General features: G+C 64.5%; 1 protein-coding gene across 2 annotated transcripts in view; it reads left to right on the top strand.

The window, feature by feature from the left end:
* The first annotated feature begins 3640 nt into the window (after positions 1-3640).
* Positions 3641-16768, top strand: part of KCNN3 (potassium calcium-activated channel subfamily N member 3) — a 125097-nt gene continuing 111969 nt past the window's right edge. Inside the window, exon 1 of one of the 2 annotated variants that reach the window (XM_032318168.1) lies at positions 3641-4852. In XM_032318168.1, the coding sequence (XP_032174059.1) occupies positions 3977-4852 (876 nt within the window). In that variant the 5' untranslated portion in view covers positions 3641-3976. The remainder of the gene's footprint in view (positions 4853-16768) is intronic. The other variant, XM_032318167.1, reaches the window with a different exon arrangement.

Below are 16768 nucleotides of genomic sequence, written 5' to 3' on the forward strand. Positions count from 1 at the left end.
GGCAGAAGGGCACAGAGCTTGCTGGAGGAGCTGGAAGGAGGTGGTGCTGCGGGGTGAAGAGGGACGTGGGAGGGGGGAAGTGCAGGGGACGGCGGGGACAAGTGGCAGCAGGCAGGTGTGCCGCTGGAGGCCACCGCCCATCTCTTCCTCACTGGGTTTCCGGAGCACCCTCACTCCCGTTCCCGCGCTCCCTGAGCTCGGAAGCCCCACTGTGCCCGCTTGCCTGCGTCTTTATACGGACACACACCGTCTGTCCTTCTCTGCTCTATTGTGCCTGACAGATACTGCTTTTTTTTTCTTTAACAAATGGAAAGTTTGTGGCAAGCCTGCATCGAGCAAGTCTATCGGTGCTGCTTTTCCAACAGGATTTGCTCCCTCTGTGTCTCTGTGTCATGTTTTGGCCATTTTTGCAATATTTCAAGCTTTCTCATTATTCTATTTGTTATGATGACCTGTGACGAGTGACTATGACTTGCCGAAGGCTCGGGTGATGGTTATCACTTTTTAGCAATAAGCTATTTTGGGGGAAGATTTTAAGTAACCTCTACCTCCAAGGTGGGGCTTGAACGTACAACCGTAAGATGGAGAGTTTCATGTTTTTCCGCCTGAGTCGGCCAGATGCCCAGCAATGGAGTATGTTCCGTTTGAGGTAAATATCTTGGTTTTTCAGACATCATGAGTTTTCACACTTAAGAGACTACATATCATGTAAACATAACTTTTATGTGCACTGGGGGTCCAAAAATCCTCTCTGGCTTGCTTTTTTTGCAATGCTCGCTTATTGCAGTGGTCTGGGACGGAGCCCATGAGGACTCTTGAGGGGGTCCTGGAGACCAAAGTGGCCTAAAGTGTTTGAAGGAAGAGCCCATCGCTCAAGGTGTGGTTCAAGACCCACCGCCTCCACGAAGCCGCTGCTGATGCCCTCCTGCCTTCAGGGAACTCTGCTGTCTGGACCACACATGGGGATCTCCGCTGTGGTTACCACCCCGTGGGAGTGTAGCTCGCCTCCGTCGTGAGCCCACAAGCCCCCGAGGGCTGACTACGTGAGTCGTACGGTACAGCTTACTTTCATAAATATCAGTAAGACTGAATACTACTGGTAAGGATTTCAGGGTGGATGGAAAGTGCTGGAGTCTTCGGGTTGGACAGATCTGAATTTAAGCCCGGCTCCGCCACGAGTTCTAGTTAGTCACTGTAGGCAAGTTTTAAAACCTGCCTAATTAATGCCTCGCTGTCCTCATCTGTAAAGTGGTTGATGGCTCCACCTCTTGGGTTCTGAAGACATGGTTATGGCTGGGAGCTCGGGGAGGTGCCGGGGCTTCCCGACCAGGAGGGTTTGGACAGGCAGCGGTGGACAGCGAGAAGAGCTGGCCAGGACGGAAGACCTGATGTGGTCGGTCCCCGGGGCTGAGCAGCCGCCGGCGCCGTCTGGTGGGATGGCCCGCTCATGCCGACCCGCGTCGAATCCTCCACACCCCGTGGCAGGGCTCTCATTTCGTCGAGCAGGACGCCGAAGATTAGGAGGGCGTCCGCCTGCCTGTGATCCCGTGGCCATGATGTGGCAGCGAGGACTCCAGCCCAGGCCCTCAAGCTCTGCTCTCGCCAGTCCAACAGGGCGGCTGCGTGGATGGCTTCTTCGTCTCAGTGTCGAGCTCCAGCCCACTTCCCAATGAGTCCGCTGTCCATCTTTGGCTCTGAACGCTTGCCCCCCCCCCCCCCCCCCGCCCCGGCTGTCCCTCACCCCCTGACAGCAGGACACACTCTCACGGTCCCTGTTTGGATCCAAGAGGCACATCCAGTAGAGCCAGAGGCAGGAGGCTGGCCCAGAAAGGTCAGCTGAGGCAAAAGGCCGGTCACGGTGGTGGAGTGGGCCCAGACCTGGAGTCTGTCTCTGAAAATTGATTTTTTTCACAGCCCAGATGCTGTATCTGGGACTGAGAACCAATACTAACAGCATGTTCTGTTACTAACAACATAGTAATGGTAATTTATTAGGAAATCATTAAGCCTGTGTGTGATTTGGAGCCTTGAACCGAACAGGTGCTTGCTCTGTTTGGGCATGGGGGGAGGGGAAAGGGGGAGGGCAGAGTATACTGGAGGGCGGGTGGGCTCTGGAGGGCCTGCACCGTGGGGAAGACAGGGGAGGTGGCAAGCTCGCGTCTGACCCTGGCTTGATGACTGGAGGGGCAGTGGGGGGCGCAGGAGGAGGAACACCTCGCTGGCAATGATAACAGGGATCAGGGTCATTGTGTGTGATTGTGACTATTCAGGCTTCTGGGGCTGTGACAGAGTACAAGTAATATTTAGTTCTTAGTCATCGAGGCCAGTAGGGGCCTGGAGAGGTGAGCCCCGCATGATGGGGTCCTCTGGCCTATTTGTGGGGGCTCCGCCCACTTGCTGTCACTGTTCCAGGGAGCAGCTCTAGCGACCCGCTGTGTGTGTGAGCGCGTGTGCGGGTGTGTGCGTGTGTGCGTACAGGGGCTTGCGGGTCAGTGCGTGTGTACCTACGGACACGTGTGCCTCTGTGTGTGTGGGCGACTCTCCTACTCTTTCCTCTTCCCAGTCAGGGAAGCCGCTGGACAGAGGAGTCCTTCCCCCTCCTAAAACCCCAGCTGTGCCTGGGGACTCCCATAATGACCCCTTCCTGGCTGATCCCTGAGTCCGCCGCGGTTAGGAGTGGGAATGCGTTCACCTGGTTCCATGTCTTCGGAACTCCCTTTGCACACAGCGGGCGCTTAATAAATACTCGGTGATGGCTCTGAGCCCGGGAAGCCAGCCGCTGTCCCCAGCTCTGACTCTCAGGGCCCCGCGGGGGGCAGGTGGGGGGCACTTCGGGCCTGACCCTCTGCTGACCCCAGGCCCCAGGAGCCGGCCCCTCCGCTGGGCCTGCTTCGGGAGGCCGGTTCTTCGTGCACGGCCGCTCTCGGTGCTCCCGCAGCGTCGCCGGCCGCGCGTCCTGGCGGGAAGGCCTGGGAGAGGGAACCGAGTGGCGCGTCACGCCCGCCCGGGTTCGTTCCCAGCGGGGCGCGGTGCCAGGCGACCTCTCCGTGCTCGCGTGGCTGTCCCTTCGGCTCTCGCGCGTGGAAGGACGATGACATCACTCGCGCGGAGCGGACGCGACGGCTGGGCACGACCAAGGCGCGCCCTGCACACTCACTGCGGCGTCCCGAAGGCGAGCGCCCGCCCCTGCGGCCGGGACGCGACCCCGGAGTAGCCGCTCCGCGCGTCTGCGCCCCGGGTGCGCGCTGGGAGCGCCAGGCCCAGCCCCGGGCGCTCGGGGTCCACCTGCCGCGCCCGCCGCGCGCCTTCCTGCCGGCCGCCCCCGCTCAGGGCACGCGGCTCCCCCCGTCGCGAGGCCCCGCGCCGCCTCTCAGCGCCCCGCGGGCGCGCACGTCCCTGTGGCCGCGGCCCGCGGGCTCCGGCCGCACCTGTCGCAGGAAGAAGGGCCGGCCCGGGGCGGGGGCGGCGGCGGGAACTACAGCTCCCAGCCCTCGCCGCGCGGCCCGGGGAGGGGGCCGCGGGCGGCAGGCCCCGCCTCCGGGGAGGGGCCCGCGCGGGGGCGGAGCCAGGAGGCGGGCGGGCGGGGGGGGGACGCGAGCCGAGCCAATGAGCGCCGCGGCCACGAAGTGGGCTTGGCTTGCCGAGCAGCGCCGGCCGCAGGAGGGGAGCAAAGCTGTTGAGCCCGCGAGGAGTGAGGCTGAGCCTGGCCCTGCGCGCTCCCCGAGGGCCACCTCCGGAGCCGGAGTTCCTTCTCCGCTGCTTCCCGCTCCAGGCCCCTCCTGCCCAGGGCAATGCATCCTTGAGTGGCGGCGTCTGGACCCCAGGCAGCCCCAGAGGACCGAAGCCAAAGAAAGAAGACGGGGGCCAAGACGCCCGGTGGGGGCTTGGATGCCTGGCTTTCTCTGAGGCCGTCTTCGGAGCGAGGGTGGCTTTGGGGTGGGGGCTTGTGCTGCAGGGAATCCAGCCAGGCCCCAAGATGGACACTTCTGGGCACTTCCATGACTCGGGGGTGGGGGACCTGGATGAAGACCCCAAGTGTCCCTGTCCATCGTCCGGGGACGAGCAGCAGCCGCCGCAGCCGGCAGCAGCCCCCCAGCAGCCCCCGGGACCCCTGGCGCCGCCTCAGCCCGCTCAGCTCCAGCAGCCGCCGCCGCCACCACCACCACATCCCTTGTCTCTGCTCGCCCAACTCCAGAGCCAGCCCGTCCAGCCCGGCCTGCTGCACTCCTCTCCCACGACGCTCAGGGGCCCCCCTTCGGCCAACTCCACCGCCGCCCTCCACCCTTCCTCCAGGCAGGGCAGCCAGCTCAATCTCAATGACCACTTGCTTGGCCACTCTCCAAGCTCCACAGCCACAAGTGGGCCTGCTGGAGGCGGCCGGCACCGGCAGGCCAGCCCCCTGGTGCACCGGCGGGACAGCAACCCCTTCACGGAGATCGCCATGAGCTCCTGCAAGTACAGCGGTGGGGTCATGAAGCCCCTCAGCCGGCTCAGCGCCTCCCGGAGGAACCTCATCGAGGCCGAGCCTGAAGGCCAGCCCCTCCAGCTCTTCAGCCCCAGCAACCCCCCCGAGATCGTCATCTCGTCCCGGGAGGACAACCGTGCCCACCAGACCCTGCTCCACCACCCCAACGCCACCCACAACCACCAGCACACCGGCACCACCCCCAGCAGCGCCACCTTCCCCAAAGCCAACAAGCGGAAAACCCAGAACATTGGCTATAAGCTGGGACACAGGAGGGCCCTGTTTGAAAAGAGGAAGCGGCTCAGTGACTATGCTCTGATTTTTGGGATGTTTGGAATTGTTGTTATGGTGATAGAGACCGAGCTCTCTTGGGGTTTGTACTCAAAGGTAGGGGCTGCGATTTCTCTTTATACCTTGAACAAAAGGGATATGTAGGTAGCAACAGAGAGAGAGAGAGAGAGATTGATGGAGGGGCGAGGCGGTGGTGGGAGAGGCGTTTGCTCAATTATATGGAACACGCGAACTTCCCATGGTTTTCCTTCTGAATCCCGGGAGAATTCATTCCTCGCTTTCTTGGGGGGGCTCCCCGCACACTGCCTGCTGCAGACTGTTAGGGAGGAGGAAGGACTCGCTTCTGAGACGTCGTTTTCGTCCCGGTTCCCTCGTACCGAGCAGAGCCCAGCGGCGTAACGCACCAATTAATTACCCTCTGCCTTGATGTGCCTGCCGGTTCCCCCTCTGCTCCCTGCCCTGCTCCATTTTCCCGAGGATAGAAGAGAAATAAATGTCTGGGTGGGGGGCGGGGACTTCTTCCTCTCCCTTCTCGCTCTGGCTTCTCCCTCTCTTCCCAAGTTTCTCTTTCCCCCCTTGTCCCTGACAGACTTCGGGCTAGATGGCAGAGCACCGGGGACCCAGGTCCCTTGGGGCAGGGGTGAAAAGGGGCAGAAGGACCCCCCCCCCAAGTCCTTTCCCTCAGGAAAGAGCCCTCAGCAGAGGCCGTTGCCTGTAAACAGCCGGCAAACCGGCTACAGGTGTCCCCAGCAGAGCAGGTGGGCGCCGCCTTGGCCTTGGCCCCGGGGAGCGCCTCTCCTTCAGATGGGCTGACAGGGCTTCCCCGAGCCCCGGGATCCGTGAGGCGGGGTGTGTGCACACCCGGCTGAGGCGCGCGGCTCAGAAATCACGGCCTCCAGGGGCGTGGGGGAGGGAGGCAGGTGGGTTTCCGCCAGGGCTCTGCCTGCTGGGGGCCCTGCTGTGCCGGCAGGCCGGAGGGCTTGGGGCGCCGGGCACTCGGGGGGCAAGTGGATTTCTTCCCGCTGTCCCCCTCACCCCCAGTGTGTCGTGGGGGAGGGCGTGTGTGCGTGCTTGCTTGTCCCTTGGATTTCTCTTATTGGTCATTTGGGCAGGGGGAGGCTGGGAGGGGTTCAGCTGTCGGAGGTTTCAAACAGAGCTCAGTTCAGGCTGGGCACAGCTGCTGCGGGGTTGCCACATTCCTCGTCGAAGCCCGGCCGCAGAGCCTGGGAGGTGCCGATCGGATTTCCCTCCTTCCCAGCCTCTCTCTCCCACAGGCACGGGCAGACCTGTCAGGCCACCTGAGTAGCCAGCACCAAGACGTCCTCGCACGCGGAGGGTCCCCCAGGGGCACGCTGCGGGGGGCGGGGGCTGCCCCAGTGGAGGGCGGCCCCTGGAAGCTGCCTGCATCCGAATAGTGCAAGGGTCGGAGCCCCTCGGAGAGCAGGAGTGAGTGGGGTTTCCCCGGGAATAGCAGCTCACTTAGTCATCCCGGAGCGGGCCTCTGAGCTGCTGCTCTCTCTCGGGGCTGCCTCTCCTGCGGGTGCTTGGGGGGGGGGGCGGGGAGGGGCTGCCGCCCTCGGCACTGCCCTGCCTACCCCCAGCCCCCCGTGGGGGCCGGGAGCCCTCCCTGAGGGAGACTGACGAAGGCCCAAGGGCAGGGGGGTGAGGGCAGAGGCAAAACCAGCCTCCCAGCCCCCCCCCCCGAGCTCTTAAGGGAATGGCTCTCGGCCTGGGGCACGTTGGTCTTCATGCCGTGGGGGGGCGGGTTTGCTGCCGGCAGGGGAGGGTCTGGAGCGGGCGCCTCCCTGAACGAGTGCCCGGGGAAAGGGCCTCACCCAGAGCCGGGGAAACCAGACTCTGGCGTGAAGGAGGGGGGAGGCGGGCCCAGGGGGCTGGGGCTCACCCGGTTCTAAGCTGCTGGCCATCACGGCCGTGTGCGGGGCTGGGACCGCCTGCCCTAGCGGAGTGCCCTGAGACAGTGTGGGCTGTGACCAGCAGGGCTCACGGGAACTACTGCCTTGCTCCCCAGCCTTCCCGTCTGCCCCTCTGTACACGGAGTCAATCTGGGACACGCGTTTTCAGGGTGCCTCCCGGGTCAGGCCGCGTGGACGCAGGATGCGAAAGGCGGCGAACCCTCGGCGCTCCCAGTCACGAACAGGATCTTTGTAAAGAGCCCAGGTGACGTCTGGGTCCCAGCCCGCTGCTCCCAGGGCTGTGATCTTGGACGAGCCACCGGGTAACTTCTGCGAGCGCGCCTCCCCAGCTGGCAACGGGACGGCTCCCACACGGGCCGTTGTCACTGTTATTAATAGTGGCGACGAGGGCGGCGTCTTTGGGCCCAGCTCTGGCTGCAGAGCTGAGTCTCCCCAGGCTGGAGCTCTCCCTCGGCCGTGGCGTGAGAAGTTGTGTCCTGTCAGGGAGAAGTTGTGAGAAGGGGCCAGGTCTTCTGTCTGCAGACGGCTCTAATCATGGCTCTGTTGCAGGGGATGGTACGTGTGTCCCCCGCCTCCCCGGCCTGTCACAGGCTCCACGTGGCCACAGGGCTCGGGTCAGGACAGAGGGCCGCGCGGCTGTCTGGCGGGCCCAGGGCTGGGCTGGGCAGCTGTGTCTGGAGCCGGAGAGCTCCAGGCGTCTGTCGGCTTTCCTGACCAGTGCGGCCGTCACACGGAGGGTGGCGCTTCCCACTCAGAGGCCCTTGGGAGAGGGACACGCGTCTTCACCGAGCGACGGGAGGCCGCTGGCCTGCGCGGGAGCTGCTGCTTGCCGGGGCTCTCTGTTTCCTTCCTCGGGGCTGCGTCCCCGGCGGATATCGGCTGCCGGGAGGAATTTGCCACGTGGCCCGGCGCCCTTGAGAAGGAGCAGGGCCTGCCTGGAGCGTGTTCCGAGGTCGTGGGGAAGGGGCCCCGTGTGAGGAGGTGAACTGGCCTTCCCGCAAGCCCCAGCTGACGGCGGGGAGCGGGCCAGGCCCAGAGATCCTGCTGGGAACTCTGAGTGATTTGAGCTCTGCTGCGTCTGTGCCAGTCGGAGTTCAGGCGCCGTGTCTTCGGGGCGTCCTGTGACCTTCCCGAGCTGGCGGGAGGCCTCGAACTCCCTGCTGTGCTCTGTCAGCTGGTTGGACGGAGAGCCGGGGCCAGGCCCTCTCCTCCCCGGGCCGTGCACCCCCTGCCCCAGCCTGCTTCTTGCTGTGGCTCGGCTGTGCCTCTGTCCAGCTGGCAAGTCCCGGGGGCCTGGTTCTCAGGGACCTCTGGGCTCAGGCGGCAGGGCCACCTCAGGGGAGGCCAGGAAATGCTGGTGCAGCGAGGCAGCTTGCCGTGTCCCCTGTTCGTGTCCAACCCCCAACCAGCCCCGGGCTCACCATCCAACTGGGTCTCACCTCCTCGGCCGAGCGGTCCTCTGCCTGGTCCTGCTGCTGGGCTTGCCCAGGCTGTGGGGCGGGGGGTGGGGCAGTGGGACCGTGCTCCCCAGATTGCCCTGTCCCCCGCCCCTGTGCCTGGCTCTCTGTCCTTCACAACACCTCGGGGCCCCCCCGGGAAAGGGCAGGTCCCTCTGCATGCCCAGGGGAGCTAGGTCTCCTGGACATTTACTGTTCAAAGAAAATGGGGTGCCTTAGGGCCAACATGTTGTGTGTCTTTGCTGACCTCACAGAGGTCAGGGAGTCCACACTCAGCCTCTAGCCAGAATGACTGAGTAGGTTTGCAGGTCCCAGGTCTCTGAGCCCCCGCCTTCCCCAGCCATGTGTTTGGTTCCCCCAAAGACCTTGCGTGCCAAAGGGCAGAGCAACAGGCCGGCTTGGCTGGGAGCACAGCCTGCACCTGCCAGGCCCAGGAGCCCCTTGGGATAGGCGGGTGGCTGTCAGGGAAGCCTGGCCCTTGGGAGGAGACGCCTCTGTGGTCTCGGGAATGTTGGCATCTGAAGGGGACAGACCCCTCCCCACCCCGAGTGGTGTCTGCAGGACAGGGCTGTGGGAGGTGGGAGGGTCTGAGCCCAGGCACAGGTTTTCCTCTGAGGTTGTGCTGACTGTCTGCCCGGGGAGGGCAGGAGCAGCTCTGAGAATATGGAAACGAGGTTCTGCCCCTGCCCAGGGTGGTGGCGACACTATTTACAGCCTTTGTGGCGGGCCCACTAATGAGTCAAACGTTTGTGACCACAGTGGGGACCGGGGTGGCGCGCACCTGTCCGTGGTGCGTCATCATGCCGTCTGTAGCCATCTGGGGAGGCTTTGGGGTGCTCACCGACACCCCTCCCTCCCGGCGGCGTCCCCTGCGCCCGGGCCTGGTGCTGTCGCTGGGTGAGGGTCTGTGGCACGGGCTTGCTGGGAAGCTGGCGGCCACCTCGCATGTCCCTTCCTGAGCTTTTGGGGGGGTCACAAGGCTGGACCAGGGTCCAGAGATCCGCTCTGAAACACAGAAGGTAAAGACACCTGAGCGGGAAGGAGCTGGTGTCCCCTGCACCAAGCGGCCGCGGCCTGCTGTTTGTGGCTGGTCCCGCGGCACCCTGGGGGACACCGCGGGTGACAGAGTGTGGCTGTGAGGGGCGTCTCGGCCAGTTTTTCTTTATTTTAAATCCCTGAACGGGAGAGCGAGAGACCGGGAAGGCAGCTACTCCTTTCTAAATGGCGAGGGAGGGTGACACCGTTCTCAGGGGCGCGGCCTGCTGAGCTGGAGGGCCCGGGCGGGTCTGAGGCGCTGCCCTGGAGCCCCGCGGCTGCCGGAGGGCTGGGGGCCAGCAGGGCCTGCAGGCGCCCCCGAGGCAGTGGGGGGCTCCTGAGTCCTAGCGGTGGGCGTGGCCACGGCCCCGTCCCCTGGCCCTGTGGTCCCCAGGCCCGGCTGCCGTGTGAGCCCGTGGGGTGCTGCGATGAGCACCCAGGCCTGTTCCCTTGCCGGCTGCTGCTGGAGAAGCTGCTCGTCCCTGCGGGGAGAGGCAGTCAAGGCTGAGGGGCTGCAGCGCCGTGACACGGAGCACTGGGCGGGGACGAAAGTTTCAGGGGAGGCAGGGACCTGGGGGGCACCCGTGTGGGGCCCTGGGGCAGCGTGGGTCTGGGCTGAGATGCGCGCAGGCCCACGTCCCACGGGGAGGCCTGCGGGTTCTGCCCTGGGGCCATGCCGGCCAGGCGGGGCTGGGGAAGGCGCAGGGCTCACCCGGGAACAGGAGCCCCCCCCGCCAAGGCCCCCAGCCCCGCCGTGGGCGGCTCTCCCTCCCCAGCACAGGTGGCCGGGCGCCTGCCGGGGCGACCTACCGGGCTCCACAGGTTGTGTGTGTGGCACGCCGTACCTCTGTGCCGGTGTTCCTCACGCCCCCGGCGGCCCTGGGGTCACTATTGACAGCGGCAGGCAGAAAACCGGGCTGCAGAGTGGGTTGTGGTCTGCGCCCGGGGCCCCTGAGCGGGGGCGATGGTTCTGGAGCCAGAGGCCAGGTTTCCAGCGCCTGCTTGTCTCCCTGTCCCCAGCCCTGCCACCGATCTCAGTGAGGGACTCGAGTGAGGGAACCGCTACAGGCTTCTCTGTCCCTGCGCTGGGGTTTCCCTCTCCAGCCTCCGGGCCCAGTTTCGTCCTTCCCTGGCACGAGGCTGTGTTTGGCTCTGTTCGCAACAGTGTTCAGGAAAGGCCCGTCTGCTCCCCCTCTTGCTTCCGACTCGCTTAGTGGCCATTGTCAGGACCCTTGGCCTCTCTGGGCCTCTGTTTCTTGGACTCAAGCATGAGGGCAGGGTTCTCCACCCACCTTCCAGCCCTTTCTGGTCTCAGTGCGTTTGCTCCGCTGCAAAGACCACAGCCTACTGTCCTCAACTTCTGTCGTCGGGGGCCAGGTTTGCACCCCGGTGCACCCATCCAGGCTGACCTCCGTGTCCGCTGGTGGCATTGGGGGTGCTGAGGAATGAGGCAGCACTTCAGGGTACTGGAGAGGCTCCCTGTGGACAGCGGGTGGTCCCCAGGATGAACTGGGCAGAGTGGAGGGAAGGGGGCTGGAGCCATCCTGCTGGGGCAGGGTACAGGGCGGGGAGGTAGGACAGGGACGCATGGGGACTTCCTGGGGCCAGGTGGCACCTGGAGCTTCTCTGCAGGGAGCAGCAGGGCAAGGGCACCGGGCGATGTAGTACTTCACTGACACCTGCAGTCGGCGGGAGCTCCGTGTCCGCACCGAAGACCTGAGGCTTTTCTCCGAGCTGGTGGCCCTGGCAGAGCCGGGCTACGGTGGCGGTCAAGGGCTTGGGCTCTGGGTTGGAGTTCGTGGCCTCTGATGGTGGGTCTCCAGGGAGCTTCCTGAGTTTGAAGCCCATCTGTCCCGTGTTCGGAGGGACTCCCAGCCCCCGCCTGCCGGTAGTGCCTGACGTGGAGTCAGGCACACACTGAGCCCTGCCCCCTGTGACTGCTGCGTCGACGAGCCTGGTGCCTAGAAGCTGCTCCTGTGAACCCGCAGGCTCCTGGAGGGCGCGGGGGTGGGCGGGGCACCCGTCACCCTCTGCACCATCAGCCACAGACGCGGGCTCTGGAGGAGGCGAGCATGCGCGGCCTGTGCCCCCTTCTCCTCCTTGGGTGACAGGCCACCCGTCGTGTTTCTGGACGGGTCCCCCTGGGTGCATCTGCACGAGCGAGGGGAGGCAGGATGTTTCTTCCACCTGGAAGGTGGAGCTGCGGTGGCCTGGCCTGGGCTTCTGGAGCCTTCCTGCCTCAGGGGATCCAGTTGTCCTGACCCACAGTCAGCAATCCGTGGCCTGGGCACAGCTAAGTGGGTGTGTCCGTGCAAACGGGACAGGTGGAGAGAACAAAAATAAGGCCATGGAGTCAGGCCAGAGCCTCCGAGTCCGGGAGGAAGGTCAGGGGACGCGCGATGACCGATGACCGAGGGCGGAGCAGAACGAGACGGGGTGCGTGGGACGCGCTGGGGAGGGACGGAGGGTGGCGGGGGGCCCACGAGGAGGCCGTCCTGGCACAGAAGCGGGGGGCCGAGGAGACACGGGGGCTTCCTCGCAGGTCTTAAGACGACAGGCTTTCGGGAGACTCGGGACAGGGAGTGCGGGGCTGCGGGAAGCGAGAGGACCGGCCTCTTCCCGGCTCCTGGCTGTGGGCCGCTGCTGGCTCCCCCCGCCGGGCATGCCAGGGCGCCAGGAGCCCCCCGGTGCGGGGGGGCATGCCGGGGGTCAGGGCCTGCCCTGTGAGGGGGACAGTTTTTGGGTTTTTTTTCCTTCCATGAGGGCCGCCTGGCCGCGAGGTAATGAGAGCCGGATTCCGAGCAGAGCCGTGGGGCCCTGGATGCGAGCCGCGCGGACGGCGTGAGGAATTCGCAGACTGGCGTCTGCTGCGTTCGAGTCAGCTCGGCGGGCATTTTCCTAAGGGACAGGCGTGATGTCAGCGTCAGATGGGCAGGAAAGCTGTGTTCCAGGCCCCTCCCGAGGGGCTGAGCCCCCACCGCACACCCCCGGGGAGCGCAGGGCCCGGCCTGCCAGCCGCGTCTCCGCGAACCGTGGTTTGCCGTTGGGCACTTACCGACTGGGACCCCCGCAGAAGTGGGGCCCGCCAGGGGCGGGGAAGGAGCCCGCTGGGCAGCGGGGGTCTGGTCTGACCCAGGCCCTCACCGCTGGGGGCCGTCAGGCCGGTGACGCCGGGTCCCCAAGCCTCGCTCTCCCGCTCGTGCGTGGAGGGAACGGCCTGCAGCAGCCGGGCGAGGGGCTCGTGGCTCCGGGGGCCGCACACCCCAGCTGCTGCCGCGCGGAGGCCTTCCTAGCGCCTTTGCCGGGCTTGGCACCTGCCGGCGTCCGCACGGGGATTTTGCAGAACTTTTCTCCTTTTAAAGAAGATTCCCGATTTTAACAGCCATTTCATCTCTCTTCTGGCTTCCCCGGGGTCGGGTGCTGGCTTGCTGGGCTGGGGGCCCGTGTGGCTCCCGTGCGTGGGCGCGTGTGGGAACGTGGGAACCGCTGACTTCGGCGATGTTGCCTCCCCCCGGGAGGAGGGCTGGGCTGAGCATGTCACTGTGCATCAGGCTCACGGTGGATGGGCTGAGGCCTGAGGGGGAGCAGGGGGCACAGCTGGCCAGGGGTGGATTCATACCTCTAAGCCGGTGGCCGAGTTCTGCAGACCCGCAGGGGTGAGGAAGGCAGGGCGGGCCATCCGCTTTACAGATCTCAAGGCCCAGAGAAGTGACTAGTCCAAGGCCACTCAGCATCGCAGGGCACAAGGGTGCAGGGGGTCTAAGTCGTAGTCCCGCCGAACTCCTGCAGGCGGCCGGCCCTGCTCGTGGCTCCGGGAGCGCACAGGTCCGCGCCGTTGAGGACTTGGTCAGCGTCAGGGTCTCGTCAGCAAGGTGGCCGCTGTCGGCCGCCTCTTCCTGAAACAGCTCCGGCTCTCGACACCGGCCCGGGGTCCGACCCTGACTGTACGATTTATCCGCGTGGCCCTGGGCAGTGGCCTCCTTGTCTGGAAAGTGGGACCATCATTCCTTCTGCTGAGGGGGCGATGGGGGACTCCGCGTGGCACGGACCAGGCCCTGGGGGCTCCTTGGCCCACATGGGTCTCCAAGGCTCGGCTTTTCTTCCCAGAGTCCAGTGGCCATGGGATTCCAGGGGACCTTTCAGCTGGTCCCGTGACTCTGGCCCCCACCCCGCCTGCTCTGGGCTGGACCGGGTGTGGGCACTGCCGGATGCCTCCCCTGCTGTGGTGGGTCTGGTGGTGCCGTGCTGGGTGGGGAGCGTTGGGCGCAGGAAACCAGGCCGGGCAGCGCTGTCCGATGGCGAGGGGAGGACCCCCTGGACCGAGGTGGCTTGGGCAGGGCCCAGGGCCGCTGCAGGGTGGAGGTGGGGCGGGGAGAGCCGCCCCTGTGGTGGGCTGGGTCGCGTCTGATGCCCCCGGCCTCAGCAGCTCAGGAGAACACGTTGCTCTCATAGAACAGAAGACTCCACCCTAGAAACGGCTCCCACGTGCGTCGCATTCAGGAAGGAAAACAGGGGCAGAGCGGGGAGGGGCGGGACACACCGAGACTCTTCTGTACGCCTCGTCTCCTCAGTCCCCACGATGGTCCCGATGGACAGACGACCCAGCTGAGCTCAGGGAACTTCCCAGAGCCACAGCCAAGAAGGAGCCGGCCCGTGATCTAAACCCGGAGTGCCCTTGGTGCCTGTGCTCTGTGTGGCCGCTTCCGGGCCTCAGCCCTTTCAAGCCCCAAAGCCATTTTCTCCTCCTAGGCGTCCACCCCGCCCACTGCACCCTATTACCCCGGCCCCCTCCTGGCCCTACCAGCCTCGCCCAGAGCTTCAGTGGGTGATTGGAGCTTGGTGGGAGGGAGGGCTGTCGACCGACAGGTTTGTTGACGCGCCGGGAACCCCGAGATGCTGGAGTACGAGCTGCGCTCCGGGGCTGAGGTCCCCCACGGAAGAGGGCGACAGGGACCAGGTGTCCTGCTTGGCTTTGGGGCCCAACACTTGCTGAGGCCTGGGCTCGCAGGCTGGTTGGGGAGGGACAGAAGCAGGTGCACGCGGCCTGGATCTGACCCCCAGCCTGAGGCTAGGTCTCCCACGTGGCCTCTCCCCCGCGGCCCCCATGTCCCTCCACATCTGTCATGCACCTGGGCCGTCTCCCAGATGGCTCTGCGGGTCCCACTCCCCGGGAGAGCCTGGCCTCGGGGGGGGCACAGCAGATCTGGCTTTGAACCCTGTGTCTGTCGCTTATGCGTGTGCGACGTGGGGCGAGTTGCCTTCATGCTTGTCTTCTGTCTCCTTGGGGGTTAATTGCGGCCCCACGTCTGGGGCAGTGTGGGGGTTAAACGGGACCCCACTGTGGGCAGAGCATGTGACGTGGTTGTTGGCCTGTGCTAAGCACCAGCAGAGATGTGGGTGCCGACGCAGGCCTTGGGCTGGGTTTGGGAGGCCTGGCTTCTGGCTTCTGGCCTCAGTTTTGTCATCTGGAAAATGGGAGAAGTGAGGTTGTGTACAGAACAGCTCCTCCAGGAGGGAGGTGAGGGCCAGATGGGGTCAGGAAGTGAGTTGGGGGGAGATGGCGGGGCGAGGTTTAGCCCCCAGTCCTGGGAGCAAAGCCTGCCAGATCACTGTGGCTGAGTGGGTTTTGTCACTCTTGGGAAACAGCTGAGAGAGACAGGCCCTTCTGGCCAGCCTCCCTCCCCACGGCCTGCTTCCCTGCAGGCCGGCCCTTGGCTCGAGGCCTGCTCCCTCCCGAGCTCTCCTAGCAGCAGGGATTTAATTACTATAATGCAAGTAGCCATGGCTGGAGGCCTTTTGGTGGCAGGGAAACAGATTTGTCTTCTCACTGGGAGAATAAAAATCGGTGGGAAGGAGAGGAAATGTACCTTCCCCAGTAGTGCCCACGGCGGCTTTCCTGGGGGTGTGGGGCAGGGCGGCATCTGAGGCAAGGACCTCGCTACTTGCTTTTACCTTCCCTGGTGAGACTGCACCTGGCTGCCTCTGTTTCCCCAGTGATCCCGGTAGCATCTCCACCAGCACCTACTGTGTGCCCGCCCTCCCCAGAGGAATCTTCAGCACCTACTGTGTGCCCGCCCTCCCCGGAGGAATCTCCAGCACCTACTGTGTGCCCGCCCTCCCCAGAGGAATCTCCAGCACCTACTGTGTGCCCGCCCTCCCCAGAGGAATCTCCAGCACCTACTGTGTGCCCGCCCTCCCCAGAGGAATCTCCAGCACCTACTGTGTGCCTGCCCTCCCCAGAGGAATCTCCAGCACCTACTGTGTGTCCGCCCTCCCCGGAGGAATCTCCAGCACCTACTGTGTGCCCGCCCTCCCCAGAGGAATCTCCAGCACCTACTGTGTGCCTGCCCTCCCCAGAGGAATCTCCAGCACCTACTGTGTGTCCGCCCTCCCCAGAGGAATCTCCGGCTACCGTTTGTTGAATGTCTAGCATGTGCCCGTTCCCCTGCAGGGATGGTGGAAAAAAACCACAGCCAGACGGAAGCCATGGCCTCCGGGAGCACCCGGGTCATGGCTAAAACGGACGCTGAACTCTGACACAGGCGCCCTGCTGGGAGGTGTTGAACGCGATCAAGGAAAGCAAAGCTAGAGGGGAAGGCACGGGAGAGTCGGGATTCTGAGCCGGTGTCCGAGAAGGCCTCCCCCAGGGGACGTCTGAGTGAGGGTCTTCCGGAGGTGAGGAAGCAGGACGGGGGGCCGGGAAGGCTGGGTGGGCCGGCTGCCCGCTAGCCTGCGCAGCTTCAGCCCTGCGGACGGGATGCCCAGCGCTGCCCAGGAGCCTGTTCACGTGGAACGGAAGAGAAACGGGAAGTCCCTGTCCGCGCTCCTTCTTACCGAACCCAGCAGAGCAGAGACCGCCGTTGCGACGAGTCACGAGTGGAGGGGACTGTGGACTGTTCGCCGCACTCTGTGCTTCATCTGAGTCTTTGAAGTGCAGCGTGTGCCCCCAGGACCTGCCCGCCGTCGGACCCTGACCCGGCCGTGGAATCCCAGATCCGTACTGGGGCTCAGAACTGACAGTGAGAGAAGTGGCCTCACACGCCCAAGCTGTTGCAAGTATATCTAAACGTTTTCCAATAAAAACATGGACTTCCAGTTTTTAAAAAGGATTTATTCATTTTAGAGAGAGAAGGAACGTGAGTGGGAAAGGGACAGAGAGAATCCCAAGCAGACATCCCACGGAGCACGGAGCCCAAGGTCACGACCTGAGCCAAAACCAAGAGTCAGATGCTTAACCGACTGGCACCCGACGGGTCCCCTATGATCAATATATTTTTTTAGATTTTATTTATTTATTTGAGAGAGAGAGCACACGAGTGGGGCAGAAGGCAGAGGGAGAGGGAGAAGCAGACTCCCCACTGAGCAGGGAGCCCGACGTGGGCTCGATCCCAGGACCCTGAGATCATGACGCGAGCCGAAGGCAGAGGCTCAACCCACTGAGCCCCCAGGCGCCCCCCAAACATCAGTTTTTAAATGTCCATGCTAGACATGAAATATATTTTAAAATCCTGCTGTAGTAGCTGCGTGGCATGGCCCAGTGGTCACATGGCCAAGGTCCACTGTGTTGGATGGTGGGGTCTCAGGGC

Source organism: Mustela erminea, chromosome 17, assembly GCF_009829155.1.
Source record: "Mustela erminea isolate mMusErm1 chromosome 17, mMusErm1.Pri, whole genome shotgun sequence".
Taxonomy (NCBI): Eukaryota; Metazoa; Chordata; class Mammalia; order Carnivora; family Mustelidae; genus Mustela; species Mustela erminea.